Source organism: Procambarus clarkii, chromosome 56 (assembly GCF_040958095.1).
Source record: "Procambarus clarkii isolate CNS0578487 chromosome 56, FALCON_Pclarkii_2.0, whole genome shotgun sequence".
NCBI lineage: Eukaryota > Metazoa > Arthropoda > Malacostraca > Decapoda > Cambaridae > Procambarus > Procambarus clarkii.
This window is the reverse complement of record NC_091205.1, coordinates 14,716,754-14,744,649: the sequence shown is the minus strand read 5'-3', so window position 1 is coordinate 14,744,649 and position 27,896 is coordinate 14,716,754. Positions and strand designations below refer to the sequence as shown.

Here is a 27,896-nt window from a genome sequence, read left to right as displayed (position 1 = left end):
CATGATAGGCGCCGTAGATTAAGGGGCTCTCGATACATCTACATTTGAAACTGTGTTGTGGAGTATGAAAGATGAAGATTAGGCTACTACAATAGGCGTAACGGGCGTGGGTATTGGCCGTAGGTGTTGTGAAGTATATTCCTCTCACCTGTGAGTGATTATAGTGCCTCTCACCTGTGAATGACTATAGTACATTCCGTTTGTTTACTACTGACTGGGAAAAACATCTTCCTCGGGCATTTGGGTGGCTGTTAATTCCACCTGTGTCCCATTTCACGAGTTGTTCTTGCTCATAAACATCTTTGTGTTGCGGAGACATTTAAGACTTACAGGAGATATACTTAAAACTTACTTGTACATTTCTTTCAAACCTACAAGATTTTTGGCGATAAATCAAACAGATGCGAAGCATTTGGGGGAATAAATATATAAAATTTTAATCCCTAACACATCGAGATCCCTGATAAAGAAATGTCAGACAGCGAGCTCTGTGTGACATCTCCGATCGAGTTGGTGCATGTGCACACACAGATAAGAGCAAGGAGAAAAACTAAGCAATTTGGAAAAAATGTTTCCCCTCTTGTTACTTAATTTCCTTAGCTTTCCTGATTTCCCCCTCAAGATGTACCTCATCCTCAGAGATTTATCTTCCTTTTGACCGTCCTGATTGAGCGTGCCAATCAGATCCGTGTTAATGACGATATTGTTAAGGGGGATCATTAATTCATCCGCCAAACTTAGGAATTTCGCTGAAGACTGGAACACGGTTGGATTACATGTCCAGAGGTTGTTGAAGGGTCTGTAAGGAATTTAATGGGAAAAATAGCTTCTAGAGTTAATGGGAAAAATAGCTTCTAGAGTTAATGGGAAAAATAACTTCTAGAGGACAAGTAAATTTCCATGCGAATTGAAGCCATATTGTAATCCTTGCACCAACCTTGTGTACTCATCAATGAACATAGTCTTATGCAGGCGATGAGTCACAATAACGTGGCTGAAGAATGTTGACTAGATCACACACTAGAAGGTGAAGGGACGACGACGTTTCGGTCCGTCCTGGACCATTCTCAAGTTGATTCTCAAATCGAATATCAATCGACTTGAGAATGGTCCAGGACGGACCGAAACGTCGTCGTCCCTTCACCTTCTAGTGTGTGGTCTGGTCAACATAGTCTTATATATGTTTGGGTAAGTTTTACATTTATAAATTAATGCAGTTATTTTTGCAAGAATTTGGCAATGGTGATAAAGAAATTTTAATATTTTTAATTTTTTTTAACCTATTGCCTTCTTGCAAACTTAAACTTCATTAATAATTTAGTTTATTATTAAATCGTAATGTGTCAAGTACACACGACATACGACTAAATCTCACTAATTAGATGCCCTTTTCTGACCAGCAATTTAAGATATTAGAAAGTATATACCATATTAATAAAAAAAAAACCACTCCATATCTGTACAAATGTCTCACTTTAACTCGATTCATATCTCCCCTTTCAATCATTTATCTCCCAGTCTCCATCTTTCTCTTTCTCTATATTCCTTTGTCTCCTCCCTTGACTCTCACATTCTGGCGCCCACAATGTTGACGGGAACGTTGTGACAACCTGGAAATAACATCTCCAGGAGCGGTGTTGGGCCACGCGATATATCCCGCCAAACACACCGAAACTACGACGTTGGTACAACGTTCGAACAAGATTTAACACTTCCTAACCAGTTATAACAACCAATATAGCAAGTTGTAACAACGTTCAAATACGTCATAAACACGTTAAGCCAAGATGTAACAACTTCATTACAAGTTGTAACAAGGGGAAAATGGAGACAGTTTTGGTTTGTGTTTCCAGGGATATCTACCCTCTTATGTTTATACTGTGTCACCAGAGTCTGGAGTAGAGCAGTAACTATTCTGGCGGGTGTTGTGACAATCGCACATTAATAATACAAAAAGAGAAAACAATGAAGAAAAAAACTGCTTGATACCTTTACCGTGTGAGAGCTGCGGGTAAAAACAATAAACCCATTAAACATTTAATGTAACAAAGTGACTAATTTTACACAAACTGACAAGTAACCATTAATGACAAAACCTCTTATCCACTTGGATTAAACACAATGAAAAGAGAAATATGTACATGTGAAATTTACGTTAATAACAAAGGTGAAAGGTAATACTTTATACAAAAATGCTATGTGCATCTATCATCATCCCTAGGTGAGAGTAGCTGCGGCAGCAATGAGCACTAGAAGAGTAATCCGACGCTCTGGGGCCAGATTCACGAAAGCACTTACAAACGTGTACATCTTTTCTCAATCTTTGGCGGCTTTGTTTACAATTATTAAACAGTTAATGAGCTCCGAAGCACCAGGAGGCTGTTTATAACAATAACAACAGTTGAATGGGAAGTTTTCATACTTGTAAAACTGTTAAATAAATGTAACCAAAGCCGTCAAAGATTGAGTTAAGATGTACACGTTCGTAAGTGCTTGCGTAACTGCTTTCGTGAATCTGGCCCCTGGACGCTGGAAGGGCTTTTTATATGAGCTGTGATGTCATATTTGGCGCGAATACTGGAGTTGGAAACAAGAAGCCGGCAGTTAAACGACCGAGAGAGAGGTAGTCAGCTGGTGGCGTCTGGTCAACCGGCGAGACGGCAGGTGCAGCAGGCGTCTCGGGTACTGGAGGGGGAGGAGGCGTGTCTAGACGGCAGGTGCAGCAGGCGTCTCGGGTACTGGAGGGGGAGGAGGCGTGTCTAGACGGCAGGTGCAGCAGGCGTCTCGGGTACTGGAGGGGGAGGAGGCGTGTCTAGACGGCAGGTGCAGCAGGCGTCTCGGGTACTGGAGGGGGAGGAGGCGTGTCTAGACGGCAGGTGCAGCAGGCGTCTCGGGTACTGGAGGGGGAGGAGGCGTGTCTAGACGGCAGGTGCAGCAGGCGTCTCGGGTACTGGAGGGGGAGGAGGCGTGTCTAGACGGCAGGTGCAGCAGGCGTCTCGGGTACTGGAGGGGGAGGAGGCGTGTCTAGACGGCAGGTGCAGCAGGCGTCTCGGGTACTGGAGGGGGAGGAGGCGTGTCTAGACGGCAGGTGCAGCAGGCGTTTCGGGTACTGGAGGGGGAGGAGGCGTGTCTAGACGGCAGGTGCAGCAGGCGTCTCGGGTACTGGAGGGGGAGGAGGCGTGTCTAGACGATACGTTTTGGCACATTGTTATTGAATCTTGATATTGAAGCACGTTGATACCCGCCAAACACACACCGAAACTACGACGTTGGTACAACGTTCGAACAAGTTTTAACACCTCCTAACCAGTTATAACAACCAATATAGCAAGTTGTAACAGCGATCTAATACGTCATAAACACGTTAAGCCAAGCTGTAACAACTTTATTACAAGTTGTAACACGCGGAAAATAGAGACAGTTTTGGTTTGTGTTTCCAGGGTATGGAGCTGGTAAAGGAACAGGCAGGAAACTACTACTATGCCGGGGAGCCGGTCAGCCGAGCGGACAGCACGCTGGACTTGTGATCCTGTGGTCCCGGGTTCGATCCCGGGCGCCGGCGAGAAACAATGGGCAGAGTTTCTTTCACCCTATGCCCCTGTTACCTAGCAGCAAAATAGGTACCTGTGTGTTAGTCAGCTGTCACGGGCTGCTTCCTGGGGGTGGAGGCCTGGTCGAGGACTGGGCCGCGGGGACACTAAAGCCCCGAAATCATCTCAAGATACCCTCAAGATGCAGGACATAACCGTAACAACTATTATTCTCTATACACAAGTAATGCCAACCCGTGGAGACCGGGCCGCGGGGCTGTTGATCCCCAGAAGCTACACGAGGCGGGCAGAGTTCTTCCCTAGCGCATGACGCATGAAGATAGCACCGTAATGCCGCAACAAGTCAGAAATAAAATTTGGGAACCTTCGACGAGCCGCCGGCTTCCTGTCCTCATCCGGGCCACTGTCGTCAGTGGCCCTCGGGTAAATTCAGGTAAATAATACCAGGACAGGTCAGCACACATGGAGGTGATTACAGGACTCTGAGTGCCACACGGTAATCAGTTATCTTACTTCACTGTACAAATTGGCAATTTCATCCCAATAAAAAATATACATGTAATGTGAATATTTATCAATGAGTTCAAAGAGTTGTTCAATATATATATATATATATATATATATATATATATATATATATATATATATATATATATATATATATATATATATATAAATCCTGGGGGTTAATACGAAATATATTAATATTTTTATATTGACAGGCTACAATATTTATAAATTTAATGGAATAATTTTGTGGATTAGTTGGAGAGTTGATGTTGGGGGCCCCCGGGCTCTTGTGGTGGACCGTGGGGGCCCGAGCTCTTGTGGTGACCGTGGGGGGGCCCCCGGGCTCTTGGGTGGATCCCATGGGGGCCCCGGGCTCTTGTGTGGATCCCATGGGGGCCCCGGGCTCTTGTGTGGATCCCATGGGGGCCCCGGGCTCTTGGGTGGATCCCATGGGGGCCCCTACTAGTGAAGTGGTTCTAGGAAAGGAATTACAGATCAAAATTGAATCGGAGCTAAACTGATAAAAAAAGAGCCAGGGAAATTTTGCGAAACGCCTTATAATCATCTTTGTCTCCTCTTTCCTGCTCTCATTCTCAGCTGCTCCTCCTCCTCCCCTTCTTCTCAGCGTCTTGGGCACATTCCCTGCTCTTTGAACACCACATCTCGCCATACTAAGAACCTGAATAGAGTCCACGAGATGAAATATAAAAAAATTCCATATTCGCCTCGGTGTATACCTTTGGTCTCTCTTATCTGCCGCCTGGCGCCCAGCTATTGTTGTTGGGGGAGCTTAGAGAGAGTTCTTCACCTGCTTGATCTCAGACCGGCTTCTTCCTCCTCTCCTCACGTCTTGGATCAGTCTTTCTCTCTCGCTCTCTCTTGCGCTCTCTCGCTCGCTCTCGCTCTCTCTTGCTCGCTCTCGCTCTCTCTTGCTCTCGCTCTCTCTCGCTCTCTCTTGCTCTCGCTCTCTTGCTGGCTCTCGCTCGCTGGCTCTCTCTCGCTCGCTCGCTCTCTCTCTCTCGCTAGCTCTCTCTCTCTCGCTCTCTCTAGGATTACCACCCCTACTCCCCCCGTCCCTCACCATCCTTCCCACCTCCCTCACTATCCTTCTTTAACCACTAATAATTATAACTTTAATTTTGTTAGTTATAAAGCTGTTAATTACAAACTATTGAAACACCCAATTTACCGGAAACTATTTTGTTTCCCTGCACTGTAGATTTACCGTCTTCTAACTCTGTTCAGCCCTCTAAATCTATCCCAGCCTAAATTTACTCAGCACCCAGTAAATCTATCCTACACTCTAAATCTATCCTGCGCTCTAAATCTATCCTGCACTCTAAATCTATCCTGCGCTCTAAATCTATCCTGCACTCTAAATCTATCCTGCTGTCTAATTTTTACTCTAAATCTATCCCGCACTCTAAATCTATCCTGCGCTCTAAATCTATCCTGCTGTCTAATTTTTACTCTAAATCTATCCCGCACTCTAAATCTATCCTGCGCTCTAAATCTATCTTGCGGTCTAATTTTTACTCTAAATCTATCCCGCACTCTAAATCTATCCTGGGCTCAAAATCTATCCTGCGGTCTAAATTTTACTCTAAATCTATCCCGCCCTCTAAATCTATCCCGCCCTCTAAATCTATCCCGCCCTCTAAATCTATCCCACCCTCTAAATCTATCCCGCCCTCTAAATCTATCCCGTTGTCCTTGTTTAGCCCCCCTCCCCCCCCCCCCCCCCCGCGGTCCCCACAACCCAACCACCGCGGTAAAACTAGCAGCTGGCCCAACATTAACCTAACTCCCATCATTTTTTAAGGCCACTACGCTTTTTATTCATACGCGCTAAACTAATTAATTATGTCATCACTCATTGACGGTTTTCCCCAGGCTTAGTTAATTACTTCCTGCTGCGTATTTAGCGTCACGAGGTAATTGCTGACGGAGCCAAGTGACAGCCACCCCGATTTAATCACCCTAATCCATTTTACTTTAATGTTTTATTGGGAAGCTTGTATTAAAGGTTCTTTTTGTCCACGACTCCTCCTGTTGGGGGAGGGGGGGAGGGGTGCTTGGCGTCCATTTGTGTTGGTGGATAGAGCGTCGGGTTTTGGTTTTTGTTGGGTCGGGGTTCGATCCCCCACCGGTCGTCCACCAAAGTGGTTGGGCATCATTCCTTTCCCTTCCGTTCCATCTCAAATCCTTATCCTTGATCCCTTTCCAAGTGCTATATATATTTAGTCGTAATGGGCTTTGCGGTTTTTTCTGGTAGTTTCCTTCCCTTCTCGTACTGTTCTCCAATCTCTCAAGAACTAATGTGGAGCCCAACCTGTTCTACTCGTGTTCTCTTCCACGGGGAATGTTCTTCTGTATGTCAATCATTCTGAGAATCTCGTATGTCAATCACCGTTGATAATAGTGAGTTTATTGATTTCATTTCGTCTAGTATTAGATAATTTCACGTCATTTTCAAGCCCACTGAACGATCACGAGGGATAATAATGGGTGTTCTGGAACACTATCAACTAAATCACAATTTCCTCGGAACATTTAGATCTAAATAAAGAGCTGGATCTAACTTCCCCATTGTCACTGATAGGCAAATATTGATAGGTTAGTAGTTCAACATTCTCGAAAAGCCAGGCCACCACGATACTCTCTACCAACGCAACTCTTAATACCGCCCCCATCAACCCCCTCCATCAACCTCCTCAACCCCCCCCCATCAAACTCTCAACCCCCCTCCATCAACCTCTCAACCCCTCCATCAACCTCTCAAACCCCCCCCCCATCAACCTCCTCAACCCCCCATTATCAACTCAACCACCACATTCGCCTACTTACAATCCCATTGCCGTCAACAGCATCATCGTCAGCGCCATGAGAAGCTTCCACCAAATCCTTTATACTGCACAAAGCTCTTCAAAAATGCATTTTGCTCCATTAGTGAGAGGAATTGCTAGCCAAGTAGTGGTGGCGGCGGCGGTTCGTTTTCATCATGAGTGCACCTGGTGGGTCTGCATCTTCACCCTTTGGGTCTTTATACCGCATTCTTCTGCAAGCTGTCTTTGTTACACGCTGAGGCCTGGTGCTGGAAGTCCCTCTGGCCGCTGCTGGAAGGCTCCTCTGGTCGCTGCTGGAAGGCTCCTCTGGTCGCTGCTGGAAGGCTCCTCTGGTCGCTGCTGGAAGGCTCCTCTGGTCGCTGCTGGAAGGCTCCTCTGGTCGCTGCTGGAAGGCTCCTCTGGTCGCTGCTGGAAGGCTCCTCTGGTCGCTGCTGGAAGGCTCCTCTGGTCGCTGCTGGAAGGCTCCTCTGGTCGCTGCTGGAAGGCTCCTCTGGCCGCTGCTGGAAGGCTCCTCTGGTCGCTGCTGGAAGGCTCCTCTGGTCGCTGCTGGAAGGCTCCTCTGGTCGCTGCTGGAAGGCTCCTCTGGTCGCTGCTGGAAGGCTCCTCTGGTCGCTGCTGGAAGGCTCCTCTGGTCGCTGCTGGAAGGCTCCTCTGGTCGCTGCTGGAAGGCTTCTCTGGTCGCTGCTGGAAGGCTCCTCTGGTCGCTGCTGGAAGGCTCCTCTGGTCGCTGCTGGAAGGCTCCTCTGGTCGCTGCTGGAAGGCTCCTCTGGTCGCTGCTGGAAGGCTCCTCTGGTCGCTGCTGGAAGGCTCCTCTGGTCGCTGCTGGAAGGCTCCTCTGGTCGCTGCTGGAAGGCTCCTCTGGTCGCTGCTGGAAGGCTCTTCTGGCCGCTGCTGGAAGGCTCCTCTGGTCGCTGCTGGAAGGCTCCTCTGGTCGCTGCTGGAAGGCTCCTCTGGTCGCTGCTGGAAGGCTCCTCTGGTCGCTGCTGGAAGGCTCCTCTGGTCGCTGCTGGAAGGCTCCTCTGGTCGCTGCTGGAAGGCTTCTCTGGTCGCTGCTGGAAGGCTCCTCTGGTCGCTGCTGGAAGGCTCCTCTGGTCGCTGCTGGAAGGCTTCTCTGGTCGCTGCTGGAAGGCTCCTCTGGTCGCTGCTGGAAGGCTCCTCTGGTCGCTGCTGGAAGGCTCCTCTGGTCGCTGCTGGAAGGCTCCTCTGGTCGCTGCTGGAAGGCTCCTCTGGTCGCTGCTGGAAGGCTCCTCTGGTCGCTGCTGGAAGGCTCCTCTGGTCGCTGCTGGAAGGCTCCTCTGGTCGCTGCTGGAAGGCTCCTCTGGTCGCTGCTGGAAGGCTCCTCTGGTCGCTGCTGGAAGGCTCCTCTGGTCGCTGCTGGAAGGCTCCTCTGGTCGCTGCTGGAAGGCTCCTCTGGTCGCTGCTGGAAGGCTCCTCTGGTCGCTGCTGGAAGGCTCCTCTGGTCGCTGCTGGAAGGCTCCTCTGGTCGCTGCTGGAAGGCTCCTCTGGTTGCTGCTGGAAGGCTCCTCTGGCCGCTGCTAGAAGGCTCCTCTGGTCGCTGCTGGAAGGCTCCTCTGGCCGCTGCTGGAAGGCTCCTCTGGCCGCTGCTGGAAGGCTCCTCTGGCCGCTGCTCGAGGACGGGCTGCGCTGCTGGAAGCCCCTCTGGCCGCTGCTGGAAGCCACCCTCTGCTGGAAGCCACCCTCTGGCCGCTGCTGGAAGCCACCCTCTGGCCGCTGCTGGAAGCCACCCTCTGGCCGCTGCTGGAAGCCACCCTCTGGCCGCTGCTGGAAGCCACCCTCTGGCCGCTGCTGGAAGCCACCCTCTGGCCGCTGCTGGAAGCCACCCTCTGGCCGCTGCTGGAAGCCACCCTCTGGCCGCTGCTGGAAGCCACCCTCTGGCCGCTGCTGGAAGCCACCCTCTGGCCGCTGCTGGAAGCCCCCCCCCCCCACTCAACATTACCCTACAGGACGGGTCCATGATCGTCAGAACACTGTGGCATGTGCTCTTTCAGCCCTCCATTTCAGACATTACATTAAATTTACAGCAATTCTTACTGACAACTTTACCTCAAGTCCACTACGGGCTCACCATAGTCCGTGCTACTTGGAACTTTCTGTTCCCAGTAACTGAATCTAAAACAACGGCATTTAGCTCCCCGATTTTTAACAATCGCATCTGAAAATGGTTTGGACAATTTGATATATTTCTTTTCCTTCAGACAGTCTTTACATTGCCCAACATATCCCAGCGGAACCCCGAGAATGGCGCCGCTCGGGTCGCTGTTAATTGAACGGTAAATGGACGTCGATTTGGCATTTGAAATGACGTTGCCTTTGGATATTGTGCTCACACTGGACTCCTGAATGACGGTGATGTTAAACAGGTTCACGGAAGCTTCTGCGTGTAGTCTGACCTACGACTCGCAGTCAATTTTATATATATATATATGTCGTACCTAGTAGCCAGAACGCACTTCTCAGCCTACTATGCAAGGCCCGATTTGCCTAATAAGCCAAGTTTTCCTGAATTAATATATTTTCTCTATTTTTTTTCTTATGAAATGATAAATCTACCCATTTCATTATGTATGAGGTCAATTTTTTTTTATTGGAGTTAAAATTAACGTAGATATATGACCGAACCTAACCCACCCTACCTAACCTAACTTAACCTATCTTTATAGGCTAGGTTAGGTTAGGTAGCCGAAAAAGTTAGGTAGGTTAGGTAGTCGAAAAACAATTAATTCATGAAAACTTGGCTTATTCGGCAAATCCAAATCGGGCCTTGCATAGTAGGCTGAGAAGTGCGTTCTGGCTACTAGGTACGACATATATATATATATATATATATATATATATATATATATATATATATATATATATATATATATATATATATATATATATATATATATATATATAATGCACAGACTACCCTATTCCAGTAGCTGAAGTTTATAACTTTTTAGACACTCAACCCACCAGGGGACTCGAACACTGGCCAACAAGGTGGCAGTTGCATGCTGTATCCACTACACTATACTTCAAAGCCATAAGAGAGGTAGGAATTCTGGGGTATTTAACCAACCAGAACTCCAATCCTCTCCCAGGCAATGAGATAGTGTGGGACCTCGGATGCTCTTTCATCGGTTCCTGTTATATGGGAAAACTCAGTGCCAAATGCTTAATGCACAGACTACCCTATTCCAGTAGCTGAAGTTTATAACTTTTTAGACACTCAACCCACCAACAAAAAAAAAAAAAAATATATATATATATATATATATATATATATATATATATATATATATATATATATATATATATATATATATATATATATATATATATATTATTAAATATGACCGAAAAAGTAAGATTAATAATTCTAACACGAATTTTCTCAATCTTTCGTACATTTCTTTTCACTGTTGGAGGTAAATCAAAAATCAATTCTCCAAAATTCATTTTTATTTCTAGTCTGACGCGACACGAGCGCGTTTCGTAAAACTTATTACATTTTCAAAGACTTTAGTTCACAAATACACAACTGAATAGAACTTACGCATCTCCGATTTTATATCTACATTTGAGTGAGGTGGAAGGGGTGATGTGGCATTAACACAAGACAGAACAAGATGTGGCATTAATAGGGTATTAATTTCATCAACACAAGACAGAACAAGAGTATTAATAGGGGTATTAATTTCATCAACACAAGACAGAACACGAAACAATGGATATTGAATAGAAGTGTTTGTAGAAAGCCTATTGGTCCATATTTCTTGATGCTTCTATATTGGAGCGGAGTCTTGAGGTGGGTAGAATATAGTTGTGCAATAATTGGCTGTTGATTGCTGGTGTTGACTTCTTGATGTGTAGTGCCTCGCAAACGTCAAGCCGCCTGCTATCGCTGTATCTATCGATGATTTCTGTGTTGTTTACTAGGATTTCTCTGGCGATGGTTTGGTTGTGGGAAGAGATTATATGTTCCTTAATGGAGCCCTGTTGTTTATGCATCGTTAAACGCCTAGAAAGAGATGTTGTCTTGCCTATATACTCGGTTTTTTGGAGCTTACAGTCCCCAAGAGGGCATTTGAAGGCATAGACGACGTTAGTCTCTTTTAAAGCGTTCTGTTTTGTGTCTGGAGAGTTTCTCATGAGTAGGCTGGCCGTTTTTCTGGTTTTATAGTAAATCGTCAGTTGTATCCTCTGATTTTTGTCTGTAGGGATAACGTTTCTATTAACAATATCTTTCAGGACCCTTTCCTCCGTTTTATGAGCTGTGGAAAAGAAGTTCCTGTAAAATAGTCTAATAGGGGGTATAGGTGTTGTGTTAGTTGTCTCTTCAGAGGTTGCATGGCTTTTCACTTTCCTTCTTATGATGTCTTCGACGAAACCATTGGAGAAGCCGTTATTGACTAGGACCTGCCTTACCCTACAGAGTTCTTCTCTATAGAAGTTCTTACCTATATAGTTCTTACCCTCTATAGTTCTTCTTCTCTATAGTTCTTACCCTACAGAGAAGAACTCTGTAGGGTAAGGCAGGTCCTAGTCAATAACGGCTTCTCCAATGGTTTCGTCGAAGACATCATAAGAAGGAAAGTGAAAAGCCATGCAACCTCTGAAGAGACAACTAACACAACACCTATACCCCCTATTAGACTATTTTACAGGAACTTCTTTTCCACAGCTCATAAAACGGAGGAAAGGGTCCTGAAAGATATTGTTAATAGAAACGTTATCCCTACAGACAAAAATCAGAGGATACAACTGACGATTTACTATAAAACCAGAAAAACGGCCAGCCTACTCATGAGAAACTCTCCAGACACAAAACAGAACGCTTTAAAAGAGACTAACGTCGTCTATGCCTTCAAATGCCCTCTTGGGGACTGTAAGCTCCAAAAAACCCAGTATATAGGCAAGACAACAACATCTCTTTCTAGGCGTTTAACGATGCATAAGCAACAGGGCTCCATTAAGGAACATATAATCTCTTCCCACAACCAAACCATCGCCAGAGAAATCCTAGTAAACAACACAGAAATCATCGATAGATACAGCGATAGCAGGCGGCTTGACGTTTGCGAGGCACTACACATCAAGAAGTCAACACCAGCAATCAACAGCCAATTATTGCACAACTATATTCTACCCACCTCAAGACTCCGCTCCAATATAGAAGCATCAAGAAATATGGACCAATAGGCTTTCTACAAACACTTCTATTCAATATCCATTGTTTCGTGTTCTGTCTTGTGTTGATGAAATTAATACCCTATTAATACTCTTGTTCTGTCTTGTGTTGATGAAATTAATACCCTATTAATGCCACATCTTGTTCTGTCTTGTGTTAATGCCACATCACCCCTTCCACCTCACTCAAATGTAGATATAAAATCGGAGATGCGTAAGTTCTATTCAGTTGTGTATTTGTGAACTAAAGTCTTTGAAAATGTAATAAGTTTTACGAAACGCGCTCGTGTCGCGTCAGACTAGAAATAAAAATGAATTTTGGAGAATTGATTTTTGATTTACCTCCAACAGTGAAAAGAAATGTACGAAAGATTGAGAAAATTCGTGTTAGAATTATTAATCTTACTTTTTCGGTCATATTTAATAATATATGTCTACAGGAAAGACTGCTACCAAAATATACTAATATATATATATATATATATATATATATTGACAAGAACGTATAATGAACTTAAACAACATTTACTTTTGAATATTTCCACCCCTCACCCCCCCCCTGGACGGTAGAGCGACGGTCTCGCTTCATGCAGGTCGGCGTTCAATCCCCGACCGTCCATAAGTGGTTGGGCACCATTCCCTTCCCTCCGTCCCATCCCAAATATAGTCGTAACGGCTTGGCGATTTCCCCTGATAGTTCCTTCCTTCCTTCACCCCCCTCCCCCTCCTCCCCCACCCACTGGCATTCATAGCCAGTCCATAAATGAATTATGTGAAGAAAAAATAATTAGCATGCGTTCAAATCTTCACCCAGATATGCTTGCAATTACAAACTTCAGCAAACTTTTATCATTTGACAAATAAGAAATGCTGAGCGTACCGGATCACCGCCGCCAAGAAACTGTCCTGAACTTTGGCCAATAAAACCTAACGGAAAAAACTAATTCCAGGATCTGGAATTTTATAAACTCCTTCCTCGATGGGGGTATTGGAGTTTTTTTTTTTTTCTTTTGACGGGGGTGGGGGGGAGATTTTTTGTTGTTTGTTTGTTTGTTTGTTTTAGTGGAGGTCATTTAGATCGTGTGTGCAGCTCAAGGATTCGAACTGCGGTCGTTTCTCGCCGGGATCTTCGTGGTTTTAAGCCTTTCACAGACTTGCTGTGCTGCTCGAGTTAAAAAAGTTGTTAGAATCTGTAATAGCGTGTTGTTTATGCTGCCGACCCGGGGGGGGGGGGTTACCTTGAGGTGCTTCCGGGGCTTAGCGTCCCCGCGGCCCGGTCGTCGACCAGGCCTCCTGGTTGCTGGACTGATCAACCAGGCTGTTGGACGCGGCTGCTTGCAGCCTGACGTATGAGTCGCAGCCTGACGTATGAGTCACAGCCTGGTTGATCAGGTACCAAGGGGGGGGGGAGGGATAAGGGGGTGGGGGTGATATCTTGGCGTGGGATAACAGGTAGTACAGGCGGGTGTGTTCTCGACTCACAATCAAGAATTCCGGGTTCGAATTCCGATCGGGACAGAAATGATTGAGCGCATTTCCTACCACCTTGTGCATCTGTTCACCCAGCAGTAAGTAGGCTACAGAAAGGAAGGAATTGTCAAGGGGAAAGTACCAAGCCATTACGACTATATAGCACTTGGAAGGGGTCAGGATAAGGATTTTGGATGGGACAGAGGAGGGAAGGAATAGTGCCCAACCACTTGTGGACGGTCGGGGATTGAACGACGACCTGCATGAAGCGAGACCGTCGCTCTACCGTCCAGCCCAAGTTACAGGAGTTAGTCAGCTTGATGTGGGGTTACATCCTGGGCGGGGGTCAGTAAATTGACCTTGAGGTGGAGGGGTTGACCTCCTGTATAACAATAACGTGTATAAATACAGTCTGCCTGTCCCCCGACACAATGAATTATTATAAAGTCTAAGACCAGAACTGAAGAAGTAGAGAGTTATGAAGTAAAGGACCTTCACTCTTGGCAAGTGAAGGCTCCTTCACTCTTGGCAAGTGAAGACTCCTTCACTCTTGGTAAGTGAAGGCGCCTTCACTCTTGGTAAGTGAAGGCGCCTTCACTCTTGGTAAGTGAAGGCGCCTTCACTCTTGGTAAGTGAAGACTCCTTCACTCTTGGTAAGTGAAGGCGCCTTCACTCTTGGTAAGTGAAGGCGCCTTCACTCTTGGTAAGTGAAGGCGCCTTCACTCTTGGTAAGTGAAGGCGCCTTCACTCTTGGTAAGTGAAGGCGCCTTCACTCTTGGTAAGTGAAGGCGCCTTCACTCTTGGTAAGTGAAGGCGCCTTCACTCTTGGCAAGTGAAGGCTCCTTCACTCTTGGTAAGTGAAGGCGCCAAGAGTGCCAAACTGTCAGGATACATGTTGGTATAGATTCAGCTACTCGGAACAAAAAGTTCCAAGTAGCACGGACTATGGTGATCCCGTAGGAAGAGATACATTTAAAGAACCCGTATATAAGGATCCTAGAGGACATAAGCAGAGGTGATGTCATCACAATATTAAATAGTCAAGGGGATAATGGACACTGATAGCGTCTTTAAATTTAATTAAAAGATAACACAGTGGAAGCTGAAAAAGTAGTTAGTAAACAGTTGATTGACAGTTGAGAGGCGGGCCGAAAGAGCAAAGCTCAACCCCCGCAAACACAACTAGGTGAATACAACAAGGTGAATACATGAATGTATCGACAAAGATGTAAGGAAATGTTACATGTTGACCAGACCACACACTAGAAGTTGAAGGGACGACGACGTTTCGGTCCGTCCTGGACCATTCTCAAGTCGATGTTATGTTACATGTATCATGTGAGGGGATCAGCATGTGTAATGTACCGGAAGTTATTGTCGAAAGAACAAATTCACAAGGGCCGTGACGAGGATTCGAACCTACGTCCGAGAGCATCCCAGACGCATGAACAAGTTGTCGAAACTTCCTCTATCTGCAGTTTTAGGGCCAGATGCGACAACAAAATTAGTTAGAATTGTTAAATTGAAAGAAATAGGAAAAACAAATATCCGGATTCACGAAGCAGTTACGCAAGCACCTATGAACCAGTACGTCTTTTCTCAATCTTTGGCGGCTTTGTTTACAATTCTTAAACAGTTAATGAGCTCCGAAGCACCAGGAGGCTGTTTATAACAACAGTAGTAGTTAATTGGCAAATTTTCATGCTTGTAAACTGTTTAATAAATGTAACCAAAGCCGTCACAGATTGAGGAAAGATGGACACGTTCGTTAGTACTTGCGTAACTGCTTCGTGAATCTGGGTCAAGATTAGTCTGGGTCACCAAGAGCTGGAGCTCGCTTCCTTGTAGTCAGTGATAGGTAAGAGTCTCCGGCCGCTGTGAGAGTGTCGCACTATCATGCCCTCAACCCGCTGTAGCAAGAGCAGATGCAAGCACTAACCAGATGCCTAATTAAACCTTACTCGGCACAACATTGCTTTAATGATCACATATGCTTTAATGATATATATAACTTATATATATCGCCTGACTTGTAGGCGAGTTTTGCCAAATAAATTTTGTATCAGCCGTTGCCTCGACCTCTTCATTTTAGTCACAAGTCTGAAGACTTAAGTGGACTGTAACTTCCTAGATATAAAATGATTCATGAATCGTTTCTTTTTTACTTAAATTTGTCAATAGCCTCGTTAGAAGATCTGTGATTGTATTATGACAAATCGTTCACGATCGATCAAATCGATCGTTATTTGCAGGCGATGAGTGACAATAACGTGGCTGAAGTATGTTGACCAGACCACACACTAGAAGTTGAAGGGACGGACCATTCTCTAAGTCGATTCTCAAGTCACAATTGACTTGAGAATGGTCCAGGACGGACCGAAACGTCGTCGTCCCTTCACCTTCTAGTGTGTGGTCTGGTCAACAAACGATCATTATTTACCGCTATGCCATAATAGAGCATTTGTCTGTCTGTGTCTTAAAGTTGCAAGCCAGATGCTTGGGGCTAGCCACACCAAGATTGCAGGAAGGCTGGTCTGAGGTACGGGATGGACATACGCTGGTCGGAACAGGACTAACGTAAATGCTTTAACAAATATCCGCATATACGGAGATGTGTTATTTTCATGGAATTAAGTGAAAAAATATCTGGCGTGATTTCACTGGAGTTTTTAGTGATCGTATTATTTTTCGAGAGACCCATAGTGTATATTGGCAGCAAGTTATCATTTATACATATTTCATTGAATATGACTTCATATTCATAGTCAGGGAGCCGGTCGGCCGAGCGGACAGCACGCTGGACTTGTGATCCTGTGGTCCCGGGTTCGATCCCGGGCGCCGGCGAGAAACAATGGGCAGAGTTTCTTTCACCCTATGCCCCTGTTACCTAGCAGTAAAATAGGTACCTGGGTGTTAGTCAGCTGTCACGGGCTGCTTCCTGGGGGTGGAGGCCAGGTCGAGGACCGGGCCGCGGGGACACTAAAAGCCCCGAAATCATCTCAAGATGATGTGTTGATAGTTTCCTTGTTTAGGTCTTCTATCCCTCTGACTAGTGCTCTTGTGTCTTGGTTTAATTGAAAGAGGATTTCTCCAAATGTCATATTTGTTCAAGATTAATTTAAAAACAAAAAAATAACTAATTTATTATACTTTTCTTAATTTATTATATTATACTAATTTATTATACTTATAATTCACACAACGTTTCGAACCTACATGGTTCATTCTCAAGTGAGGAGGGACGAAATGTGATTGATAAAGATTGTCACCCAAGAGGTGGCACGGGCATGAATAGCCCGTAATTAGTAGATTTTTAAGGAGCTAATGTGGACAAGACAAGATGATGGTGATTAAGTTTCAGCTACTCTGAACAAAACGTTCCAAGCAGACGGGCTATGGTGACCCCGTCGTACTCGCCCGGCACAGGAGCTGGGATGTAACTGTTTGTGTGTGTTTGTTGCTTTCGATTTAGCTACTCAGAACGAAATGTCCAAGTAGCACGGGCTAAAGTGAGCCCGTAATTGAGTTCGGTTATTCGCGATTAAAATACTGTGATATTTGGGTCAAAGTTTTAAATGGAGGTGGGGTTTCCTCCTTTTCTCCCGCTTCTGTTTTAGCCCACTGGTTTTAGTCGTGTTTTAATAACATTATCTTGGTGGTGGATAAAGCGGCAGTGTTCACTACTGTGTCCCATTCGTCAACTGCTTTTCTAACCATTGTAGTTCCTCTGCTATAAGGTGTTCTCAGTTGGCCTCGGGCTGTTTTTAATAAAGTCTGTAGTCTTTTTGGGAGTCCCGCGGGTCCAGCGCCCCTGGCGGCGTCCCGCGGGTCCAGCGCCCCTGGCGGGCGTCCCGCGGGTCCAGCGCCCCTGGCGGGCGTCCCGCGGGTCCAGCGTCGCTGGCGGGCGTCCCGCGGGTCCAGCGCCGCTGGCGGGCGTCGCTGGCGGGCGTCCCGCGGGTCCAGCGCCGCTGGCGGGCGTCCCGCGGGTCCGAGAGAACAAGACACAGGGGGGAAGCGTCTCGGAGGACCTTCCCGCCTTAACAAGATCGTCGTCCTCACTCCCGACGAGTTACGAAATCCACAAAAATAATGAACGAGGCTTTGCTTTCATATGGAAATTTTAGACCAAGAGTAAGTGAGAAAATTGGGGGCTTTTAGACGAACTTAGTCTATCTGCGGAGGTTTTTATCACGTAGAGCCCCGAGGCGGTGTGGGGCGGGGGTGTGAGCCCCCCAGGTACCCCCTAATGTATATTATATATTTTGGTTAAATATGATCGCATTGCTGCCGGTTTTGTTCAAGATTTTTTATGCTTCTATTTTCTTACTCTCGGGACTAAGAATAATAATAATAAAGTTATCTAACTTCATGGTACAGAAACTAGTAAGTATTGAAGGGTACATCTTCTACGTTTCGTTCCTCTCTGGAACATCTTCAGGTAAGGAATGAATATACAAGGTGCAAATGTGTCTTCAATACACATGTGAAAGAGGTGGAGGCGTGTGGGGAGTAAGGGGAAGTAATCACATACACACAGGTGAAGAAATGGGGAAAGGTGAAAAAAATTCTTAAATTTCCTCTTGATTTACTAAATCCCAGCATGACAGAGCAGCAGGTGCCAAGTATCGGGGTCCTGTACTTGACTTTCAATTCGTAGTGAGTGTCGGGAAGAAAATTTGATTGATCAGCGTTGTGAAGATCGCGACCTCGAAGCGCTCTGCTTCACTTCATATTCACATCATTGCTACGTAACCACTGGAAAATTTCATTCCCAGTGTATGCTAAACATGAGAAAATTGGGCTAGGGCACCCCATGGGGGGCCAGAAACTGCCCAAAACCCACATTACTTAATAACAAAAACAGGGCCTAATGACCCTGAAAACGTCTTAAAACAGCATCCCAAATCGCCTTGGAAACAACCTTCGACTGCACTATACACTACAATCCATAGGATGCCTCAAACAGCTCCCAGTGAACTAGCATACAACAGCCAGAGAGTTTCATAAACAGACCACATAACCAACGCAACCTTCCTGAACAGCCTTCAAGAGCAACCACAAAATACCCCCCTGGATGAGCCCCCCCAGAAAATCCCCCTGGAGGAGACCCCCCCCCCCTAGAAAATCTCCCTGGAGGAGCCCCCCCCCGTAGAAAATCTCCCTGGAGGAGCCCCCCTCCCCTAGAAAATCCCCCTGTAGGACCCCCTCCCCTAGAAAATCCCCCTGGAGGACCCCCCTCCCCTAGAAAATCCCCCTGGAGGACCCCCCTCCCCTAGAAAATCCCCCTGGAGGACCCCCCTCCCCTAGAAAATCCCCCTGGAGGACCCCCCCTCCCCTAGAAAATCCCCCTGTAGGAGCCCCCCCCCTAGAAAATCCCCCTGGAGGAGCCCCCCTCTAGAAAATCTCCCTGGATGAGCTCCCCAAGAAAATTTTCCGGGAAAAGTTTTCACACAATTCCCCCCGAAACAGTCACTGCTGGAACATCCCGGGGCCGAGGCGAGGCAGGTGCTGGAGCGAGACCTTCATTCAATAATGGTATTGGCACTTACGCCGGCTACCAGACACTCAGCGTCACTGTTAAGGCCTTCTGAGGGGTATTATGGCTGATAGTGGTTGTCGATATACCTGGGAATAGAGTCTGTAGCAGTTGAGCTGCGATATGTTTCCTCTACCCCCGACCCTACTGAGCACTGGATCTACCTCGGAATATTCCCATAACAGCGGTGTGCCCGGCATTTTTCCTGCACCGTGTCGTGCGTTTGGATATAACATGGGGGGGGGGGGGGAATATAGCCAATAGCCATCATATATCCGTAAATTTTCACTACCGTTTCCCCTGATATGAATGTCATAAAAGATATCCTGTTGCAGCGCTCTGCCCGATATTCCTAGATAAACGACGCTGAGTCTGGTTAAACAGTGGAAGGCCAAAGCAAACGAAAGTGCTCTTGGGTCTATATAGAGAGATGACGAGCCAAAGCTGACCTCCCGACCTTTAAGCTGCTGAACAAGCTTCAGAACTTAAGTGTTCTGTTCAGAACAGAACACATAGAACCAATTCCAAAGCTCTAACGGAACTCGACGGCAAAAAATCCTCCCAAATATCGTAATCAGTGTATAGATACCTGGTTGATGGGGTTCTGGGAGTTCTTCTACTCCCCAAGCCCGGCCCGAGGCCAGGCTCGACTTGTGAGAGTTTGGTCCACCAGGCCCGCAGCAGGCCCACATGTACCTGGTTGATGGGGTTCTGGGAGTTCTTCTACTCCCCAAGCCCGGCCCGAGGCCAGGCTCGACTTGTGAGAGTTTGGTCCACCAGGCTGTTGCTTGGAGCGGCCCGCAGGCCCACATACCCACCACAGCCCGGTTGGTCCGGCACTCCTTGAAGGAAACAATCTAGTTTCCTCTTGAAGATGTCCACGGTTGTTCCTGTAATATTTCTGATGCTCGCTGGTAGGACGTTGAACAACCGTGGACCTCTGATGTTCATAGTGTTCTCTGATTGTGCCCATACCTTAAATACAGGAAATATTTATTTCCCCGAGAATAATAAACGCATGAAACAGTTGAGTTACTGAACCCTTCAACAGCTACGGTAACAACAGCTAGCAGTAAAATAGGTACCTGGGTGTTAGTCAGCTGTCACGGGCTGCTTCCTGGGGGTGGAGACTTGGTCGAGGACCGGGCCGCGGGGACACTAAAAGCCCCGAAATCATCTCAAGATAACTAAACTGTTGAATTGGCTATCACGAGCGCCCTCTACGAGCCGCAAGGCATCACCTTACGACCACTAAAGACAGAGGCCAAGCGGTAAATTAGCTAAAGACGAGCCAATTTGAGTCGATACACGTGAAGACGACCCAAGGTGAATGGAGGTTAATTCAGATGATTGCAAGCAGTGTGTGAGGGGAGGCCCTGGTGGCCCCCTAACTGCCTGCCGACCTCATGTGTCTCATTTCCCCTCGTTCCTGTTGGCCGCGTCTGGAGGAAAGCAGCATCCGTCCCCTCATTCCCTGCCTTCATTACCAAGTTAACTGGCTGCTTAACCCACCAAATTGATAATTCTAATATTAGTAATTGTTGTGGTGTCTGCTGCCGCTGTTGTTGTGGTTTGTAGTGTGGTGGTGGTGGATACCATTGTGGTGGATACCATTGTGGTGGTTGTGGATACCATTGTGGTGGATACCATTGTAGTGGTTGTTGCTGGGGAAGATGTGGTAGAGGCTTAGGTCTCTGGACAAGTAACTGGGTAAGTTATTTATCATGCTGTTTCCTCCCAAGTGCCACCAGGAGCACAGAGGTGTGCCCAGTCGTGCCACCAGGAACACAGAGGTGTGCCCAGTCGTGCCACCAGGAGCACAGAGGTGTGCCCAGTCGTGCCACCAGGAACACAGAGGTGCCCAGTCGTGCCACCAGGAGCACAGAGGTGTGCCCAGTCGTGCCACCAGGAGCACAGAGGTGTGCCCAGTCGTGCCACCAGGAACACAGAGGTGCCCAGTCGTGCCACCAGGAGAACACAGGTGCCCAGTCGTTCCCACCTCACACGACGACGGGTCGTCTTTATTGCAATACAACGGTCCTGATCACTGCAACACTGGTGCTCTACTTTTTTTTGTTTACACAGGTACGTGTCGCTACTGGATGTTGTCGCGATGTAATGTTTCTAACATGTGTAACCTTCTTAGGAATAAAATAACATTTGTTATTGGTAATGGAGCATTCATTTTAATTGGAATATAAGTGAAGTTACGCCGTCACACCGTCACCACACACACACTGTCTCAGTACCCTGACCGTCACACCGTCACCACACACACTCTGTCTCAGAGCCCTGGCCGTCACACCGTCACCACACACACTCTGTCTCAGTACCCTGACCGTCACACCGTCACCACACACACTCTGTCTCAGAGCCCTGACCGTCACACCGTCACCACACACACACTGTCTCAGAGCCCTGACCGTCACACCGTCACAACACACACTCTGTCTCAGAGCCCTGACCGTCACACCGTCACAACACACACTCTGTCTCAGAGCCCTGACCGTCACACCGTCACCACACACACTCTGTCTCAGAGCCCTGACCGTCACACCGTCACCACACACACACTGTCTCAGTACCCTGACCGTCACACCGTCACCACACACACACACTGTCTCAGAGCCCTGACCGTCACACCGTCACCACACACACACTGTCTCAGAGCCCTGACCGTCACACCGTCACAACACACACTCTGTCTCAGAGCCCTGACCGTCACACCGTCACCACACACACACTGTCTCAGTACCCTGACCGTCACACCGTCACCACACACACACTGTCTCAGAGCCCTGACCGTCACACCGTCACCACACACACTCTGTCTCAGAGCCCTGACCGTCACACCGTCACCACACACACACTGTCTCAGAGCCCTGACCGTCACACCGTCACCACACACACTCTGTCTCAGAGCCCTGACCGTCACACCGTCACCACACACACACTGTCTCAGAGCCCTGACCGTCACACCGTCACCACACACACAGTCTCAGAGCCCTGACCGTCACACTGTCTCAGTACCCTGACCGTCACACCGTCACCACACTGTCTCAGAGCCCTGACCGTCACACCGTCACCACACTGTCTCAGTACCCTGACCGTCACACCGTCACCACACTGTCTCAGAGCCCTGACCGTCACACCGTCACCACACTGTCTCAGTACCCTGACCGTCACACCGTCACCACACTGTCTCAGTACCCTGACCGTCACACCGTCACCACACACACTGTCTCAGTACCCTGACCGTCACACCGTCACCACACACACTGTCTCAGAGCCCTGACCGTCACACTGTCTCAGAGCCCTGGCCATCTTAGTTCGGGTTAAAATGGTATTCCCGACTGTATAAAAGCCACTGCCATCCTCCTCCTCCTCGGCTGGCCAGATAAGGAGGAATCCTCGAGTTTATATATTTCTTGATGAGAGCATCTTCTCGGATCCCTGTAGCCTGGAGGTGGCCTCGCCTCACTCCGGTACATGAAGATCCTCACGTGATGATATCGTGATGATATCCTAACGTTTATATAACGGAGTGTGACCCCATGCTTAACTAGAGTATTACTGTATAATAAATCAATATCATCATATAGCTCATCGAAGTTAACACAATTGAACAACGAGATCGTCGGAGAGGTGTTAACACTGTTTACAAAGGCAAATACAATCAATTATAATTTGAATATGCATGCCACCTGCAGCCGGCGGGCGGCGGCGGCGTAGGGCGATCACTAATGTCGCACCTGAAGCCATTTATGACAGAGTAATGAATCAGGAGATGTGGAGCAGGTTCCTACACGCTCGCCCAGCCCACCTGCAGCCTTCGACCCCCACTTTCTTAAATTAAATCTAAATATTCAATGAGGAATGAACCTTTTCTCCTCCCCCTAAACAAAAGACAGGCGCGCACCTCCCCCCCCCCCCACACACACACACACGCACGAGAGGCATGAGTTACAAGGAAAGGCTGTGTGAACTGCACCTCGCATCGCTGGAAGACAGGAGAGCTTGGTGGAGACATGATCTTCATACTCAAAATCCCCAGGGGAATTGCCAGGGAAAACAAAGAGGGATTATTTAACATGGGGTGATATACGCATGTTAGTATACACGCATGGGTGAAACATGTTTAACACGGGTGGTACATACATCGTGTGTACAAACACACGATGTTAGAATTTTATAATGGCCATACACAGTCTTGTGGATAAAAAAAATTTCTTACTGCGGGGACTTGGTCAAAGAAAAAATGTAATCAAGGAGACAGTTGCATGTTGCGACGTTGTTGACCAGACCACACACTAGAAGGTGAAGGGACGACGACGTTTCGGTCCGTCCTGGACCACAATCTCAAGTCGATTGTGATGAGGAATGATTGATTGATGAAGATTGGGCCACCCAAAAGGTGGCACGGGCATGAATAGCCCGTAAGTGGTGGCCCTTTTGAGCCATTACCAGTATCAAGAGCTGATACTGGAGATCTGTGGAGGTGCGACTGCACCCTGCGTGACCGGAGATGTCTCCCCCGTGTGTGATGAGGAAGTAGATGCAGGCAATGAATAGGCAAGAGCGGTGAGGAGCAAAGTACGATGTAGTAGAGGGGATAGCAGTAGGAATAAGAACTGGAGAGGGCCTATTGGCCCATACGAGGCAGCTCCTATTAAACGACGTTCTTTCCTGAGAGTGAAGTCGTCGGAGGTAAGGTATCTGGTCCACAGAGCCCAAGTCACATTGACAAGCATCATACTGAAGATTGATAATGGTCTATACGACTCGATAATGGTCCATGACGGACCGAAACGTCATCTTCTTCTGGTGTGTGGGTTTGGTCATCACACTGAAGATTCAACTGACAGCTCCCACGTTAAGTGTAAACACAGACCAAAATATTCACGAGGTCTCGGCGCTAGAGGCCTGTACACGGGCCTGACAGCTGAGTGGACAACGCTTCGGATTTGTAGTCCTGAGGTTCCGGGTTCGATCCCCGGTGAAGGCGGAAACAAATGAGAAAAGTGTCTTTCGCCCTGATGTCCCCTGTTTACCTAGCAGTAACTAGGTACCTGGGAGTTAGGCAGCTGCTACGGGCTGCTTCCTGGGGGTGGAGGCCTGGTCGAGGACCGGGCCGCGGGGACACTAAAAGCCCCGAAATCATCTCAAGATAACCTCAAGATAACGGGCATAACTGTCACGTACGTGTCAACACGTACGTGAAAAAAAATGCATTCAGTTCTGACGCGCTGGTAGGAAACAAGCTTTATTTTTTTATACTATTGTTGAGCTATTTTCTGGCTATGAGTCCAACTTTAATTGAAAAATGTGATTTTTTAAAACTGGACAATGGCGGAATATAACCGAAAACGAGAACGATTTTTATATATTTTTTTTTTATATTTTGGAAATGACTATGTTCAGGGTTTAACCGCTCTGGATATTGTGGTCACAGGTGCTATACACCTTTATGCCATCTCCCAGAAGGGCGAATTTCACGAAGCATCAAGTTCGTCATTTCGTGACGAAAAGGCCGTAGCCTAAAAAGAAAAAAAACTAGTTTTGCCTCGACATAGCGTACCGAGGGCAGAGCATCAGGGATAACAACACCAGTACGTCGAGATTTTGTAATGGGGAGACAATGAAGTTACAAAGTTTTTCTCTGGTGGTATAGGATTGTAAGTTGTACAATTCTGGGCAGGTTTTTAGCGTTGGTGGTGTTACTAGGGGCGTTACTCTTGAGAGGGGGGGGGGGGGGAGGTCGCTGCGTGGTTTTACACAACGTTAGTAGGGGGTGTTCTTGGCTATGATAACGCTGCACAATCAAAAATTTCTGGATGTAACAATTTGAATTTCGTTATAGCTCTGTCCTCGACTTTCCCCGTCTTTCCCGTCTCCTCAACTCCATCTTTCCCGTCTTCTCAACCCCTTTCCTGTCCTACAATCTTCTGTCATCTTTCTCCTGGGATCCCCAGTCGACCCATTCCACAGTCCACAACTCAATCCCCCACGTTAACCACTCAACCCCCGCCCCCTCCATAGCCCCCCCACCTCCCCTCCCGCAGCCCTCCTCTCCCCCCCCCCCAAACCCACACTCCCAGGCCTCGAGCAAGGATAACTGCTCAGGATAAGACAGTCCAGTTATTAAATGATAAATGTGCGAGGCGTTGTTAGGGGGCTGCTGTCCGGAGCCCCTAATAACATGCTTGTTCGTTCCAAACGTGCTGAACCTTATGGAACGAATGCCACATGAGAATACGGTGGCAAGACTCACTCGATGGAATAATTATTTGTATATATAATCATTAATTATTCGTATGTGGGGTGTATAGTCAGTCTAAAAAACAGAAAAAGACAGACACGAGTGGATGTGAAGGGTTAAAAAACCTACTTCAATCTGATAGCAGTACGCTGCATCCATTGGCTGAAAGAGGTTTATGCATATGCATGCACTGCGAGAGGAGGACATAAAAGAGAACATGCAGGTCCTTTTAATATTTGCATTATGCATTTCATTATTTCAATGCTCCGGTGTAATGGAAATTATAATTTGTACCGGAGTATCCTGGATCATAGCCGTGTTTCTGTAGTAAATGCCCTCAGACGGGGTACAGATCCCTGTGATTATTCTCACAGTGTAGCTGTCGGCAGCCTCTCAGGTGGGGTGGGAGGGAACATCTGCACCTCGTCTTCCTCCCACGTAAACACAATTCTCCCATCTTCCTCCCACGTAAACACAAGCCTCCCTCACCACTTGCTCCTGCGCCACTGCTCGCCTCGATCTCGACTTTACCGGGGTTTCCCGTTGATTCTAATAAGTTCATACGTGAATATAATGTGTATTCACCTGCTTTCATCAGATAAATTTGTAAACATCGTCTTGAGAGTGGGAGAACCTCCCTTCACGCACGCGCGCGCGCGCACGCACACACACACACACACACACACACACACACACACACACACACACACACACACACACACACACACACACACACACACACACACACACAAACCTGTCTCCTGAAGCCCACATAAAGAGAATAACGTCTGCGGCATATGCGAGGCTGGCTAACATCAGAACGGCGTTCAGGAACCTGTGTAAGGAATCATTCAGAATCTTGTACACCACATATGTAAGACCAATCCTGGAGTATGCGGCCCCAGCATGGAGCCCGTACCTTGTCAAGCACAAGACGAAGCTGGAAAAAGTCCAAAGGTATGCTACTAGACTAGTCCCAGAACTAAGAGGCATGAGTTATGAGGAAAGGCTGCGGGAAATGCACCTTACGACACTGGAAGACAGAAGAGTAAGGGGGGACATGATCACAACCTACAAAATCCTCAGGGGAATCGACCGGGTAAACAAGGATGAACTATTCAACACTGGTGGGACGCGAACAAGGGGACACAGGTGGAAGCTGAGTACCCAAATGAGCCACAGAGACGTTAGAAAGAACTTTTTCAGTGTCAGAGTAGTTAGTAAATGGAATGCATTAGGAAGTGATGTGGTGGAGGCTGACTCCATACACAGTTTCAAATGTAGATATGATAGAGCCCAATAGGCTCAGGAATCTGTACACCAGTTGATTGACGGTTGAGAGGCGGGACCAAAGAGCCAGAGCTCAACCCCCGCAAGCACAATTAGGTGAGTACAATTAGGTGAGTACACACACACACACACACACACTCTCTCTCTCTCTCTCTCTCTCTCTCTCTCTCTCTCTCTCTCTCTCTCTCTCTCTCTCTCTCTCTCTCTCTCTCTCTCTCTCTCTCTCTCTCTCTCTCTCTCACACTCTCACACTGTGTGTGTGTGTGTGTGTGTGTGTGTGTGTGTGTGTGTGTGTGTGTGTGTGTGTGTGTGTGTGTGTGTGTGGGGCTGCCCGTCCCTCTGCTCCTGCCCCAGACCCGTCTCCCCGTCTCTGCTCCTGCCCCAGACCCGTCTCCCCGTCTCTGCTCCTGCCCCAGACCCGTCTGCTCGTCCCTCTGCTCCTGCCCCAGACCCGTCTCCCCGTCTCTGCTCCTGCCCCAGACCCGTCTGCTCGTCCCTCTGCTCCTGCCCCAGACCCGTCTCCCCGTCTCTGCTCCTGCCCCAGACCCGTCTGCTCGTCCCTCTGCTCCTGCCCCAGACCCGTCTCCCCGTCTCTGCTCCTGCCCCAGACCCGTCTGCTCGTCCCTCTGCTCCTGCCCCAGACCCGTCTCCCCGTCTCTGCTCCTGCCCCAGACCCGTCTGCTCGTCCCTCTGCTCCTGCCCCAGACCCGTCTCCCCGTCTCTGCTCCTGCCCCAGACCCGTCTGCTCGTCCCTCTGCTCCTGCCCCAGACCCGTCTGCCCGTCCCTCTGCTCCTGCCCCAGACCCGTCTCCCCGTCTCTGCTCCTGCCCCAGACCCGTCTCCCCGTCTCTGCTCCTGCCCCAGACCCGTCTGCCCGTCCCTCTGCTCCTGCCCCAGACCCGTCTGCCCGTCCCTCTGCTCCTGCCCCAGACCCGTCTGCCCGTCCCTCTGCTCCTGCCCCAGACCCGTCTGCCCGTCCCTCTGCTCCTGCCCCAGACCCGTCTGCCCGTCCCTCTGCTCCTGCCCCAGACCCGTCTGCCCGTCCCTCTGCTCCTGCCCCAGACCCGTCTGCCCGTTCCTCTGCTCCTGCCCCAGACCCGACTCCCCGTCTCTTGCCTCATCAATAAAAATCCACTTTTGGTTCTGTCCAATAGTTTCTCTCCACCGTATCCATTTTCACTTGCCTGGAGCAGGCGTCCTCCACGGGTGTCAGGTCCACTTGAACAGTAAATCCACTT

At 48.0% G+C, this 27,896-nt stretch overlaps 2 protein-coding genes across 3 annotated transcripts in view; one reads left to right on the top strand and one right to left on the bottom strand.

Annotated features, from left to right (window-relative positions):
- LOC123770698 (macrophage mannose receptor 1-like) overlaps positions 1-27,896 on the top strand; it is a 235,825-nt gene that overhangs the window by 17,434 nt on the left and 190,495 nt on the right. The window lies entirely within an intron of this gene.
- The window catches only part of LOC138353170 (PML-RARA-regulated adapter molecule 1-like), a 109,619-nt gene continuing 88,858 nt past the window's right edge, over positions 7,136-27,896 (bottom strand). The window contains exon 3 of the mRNA XM_069306039.1: positions 7,136-8,833. Within this exon, the coding sequence (XP_069162140.1) occupies positions 7,136-8,833 (1,698 nt within the window). The remainder of the gene's footprint in view (positions 8,834-27,896) is intronic.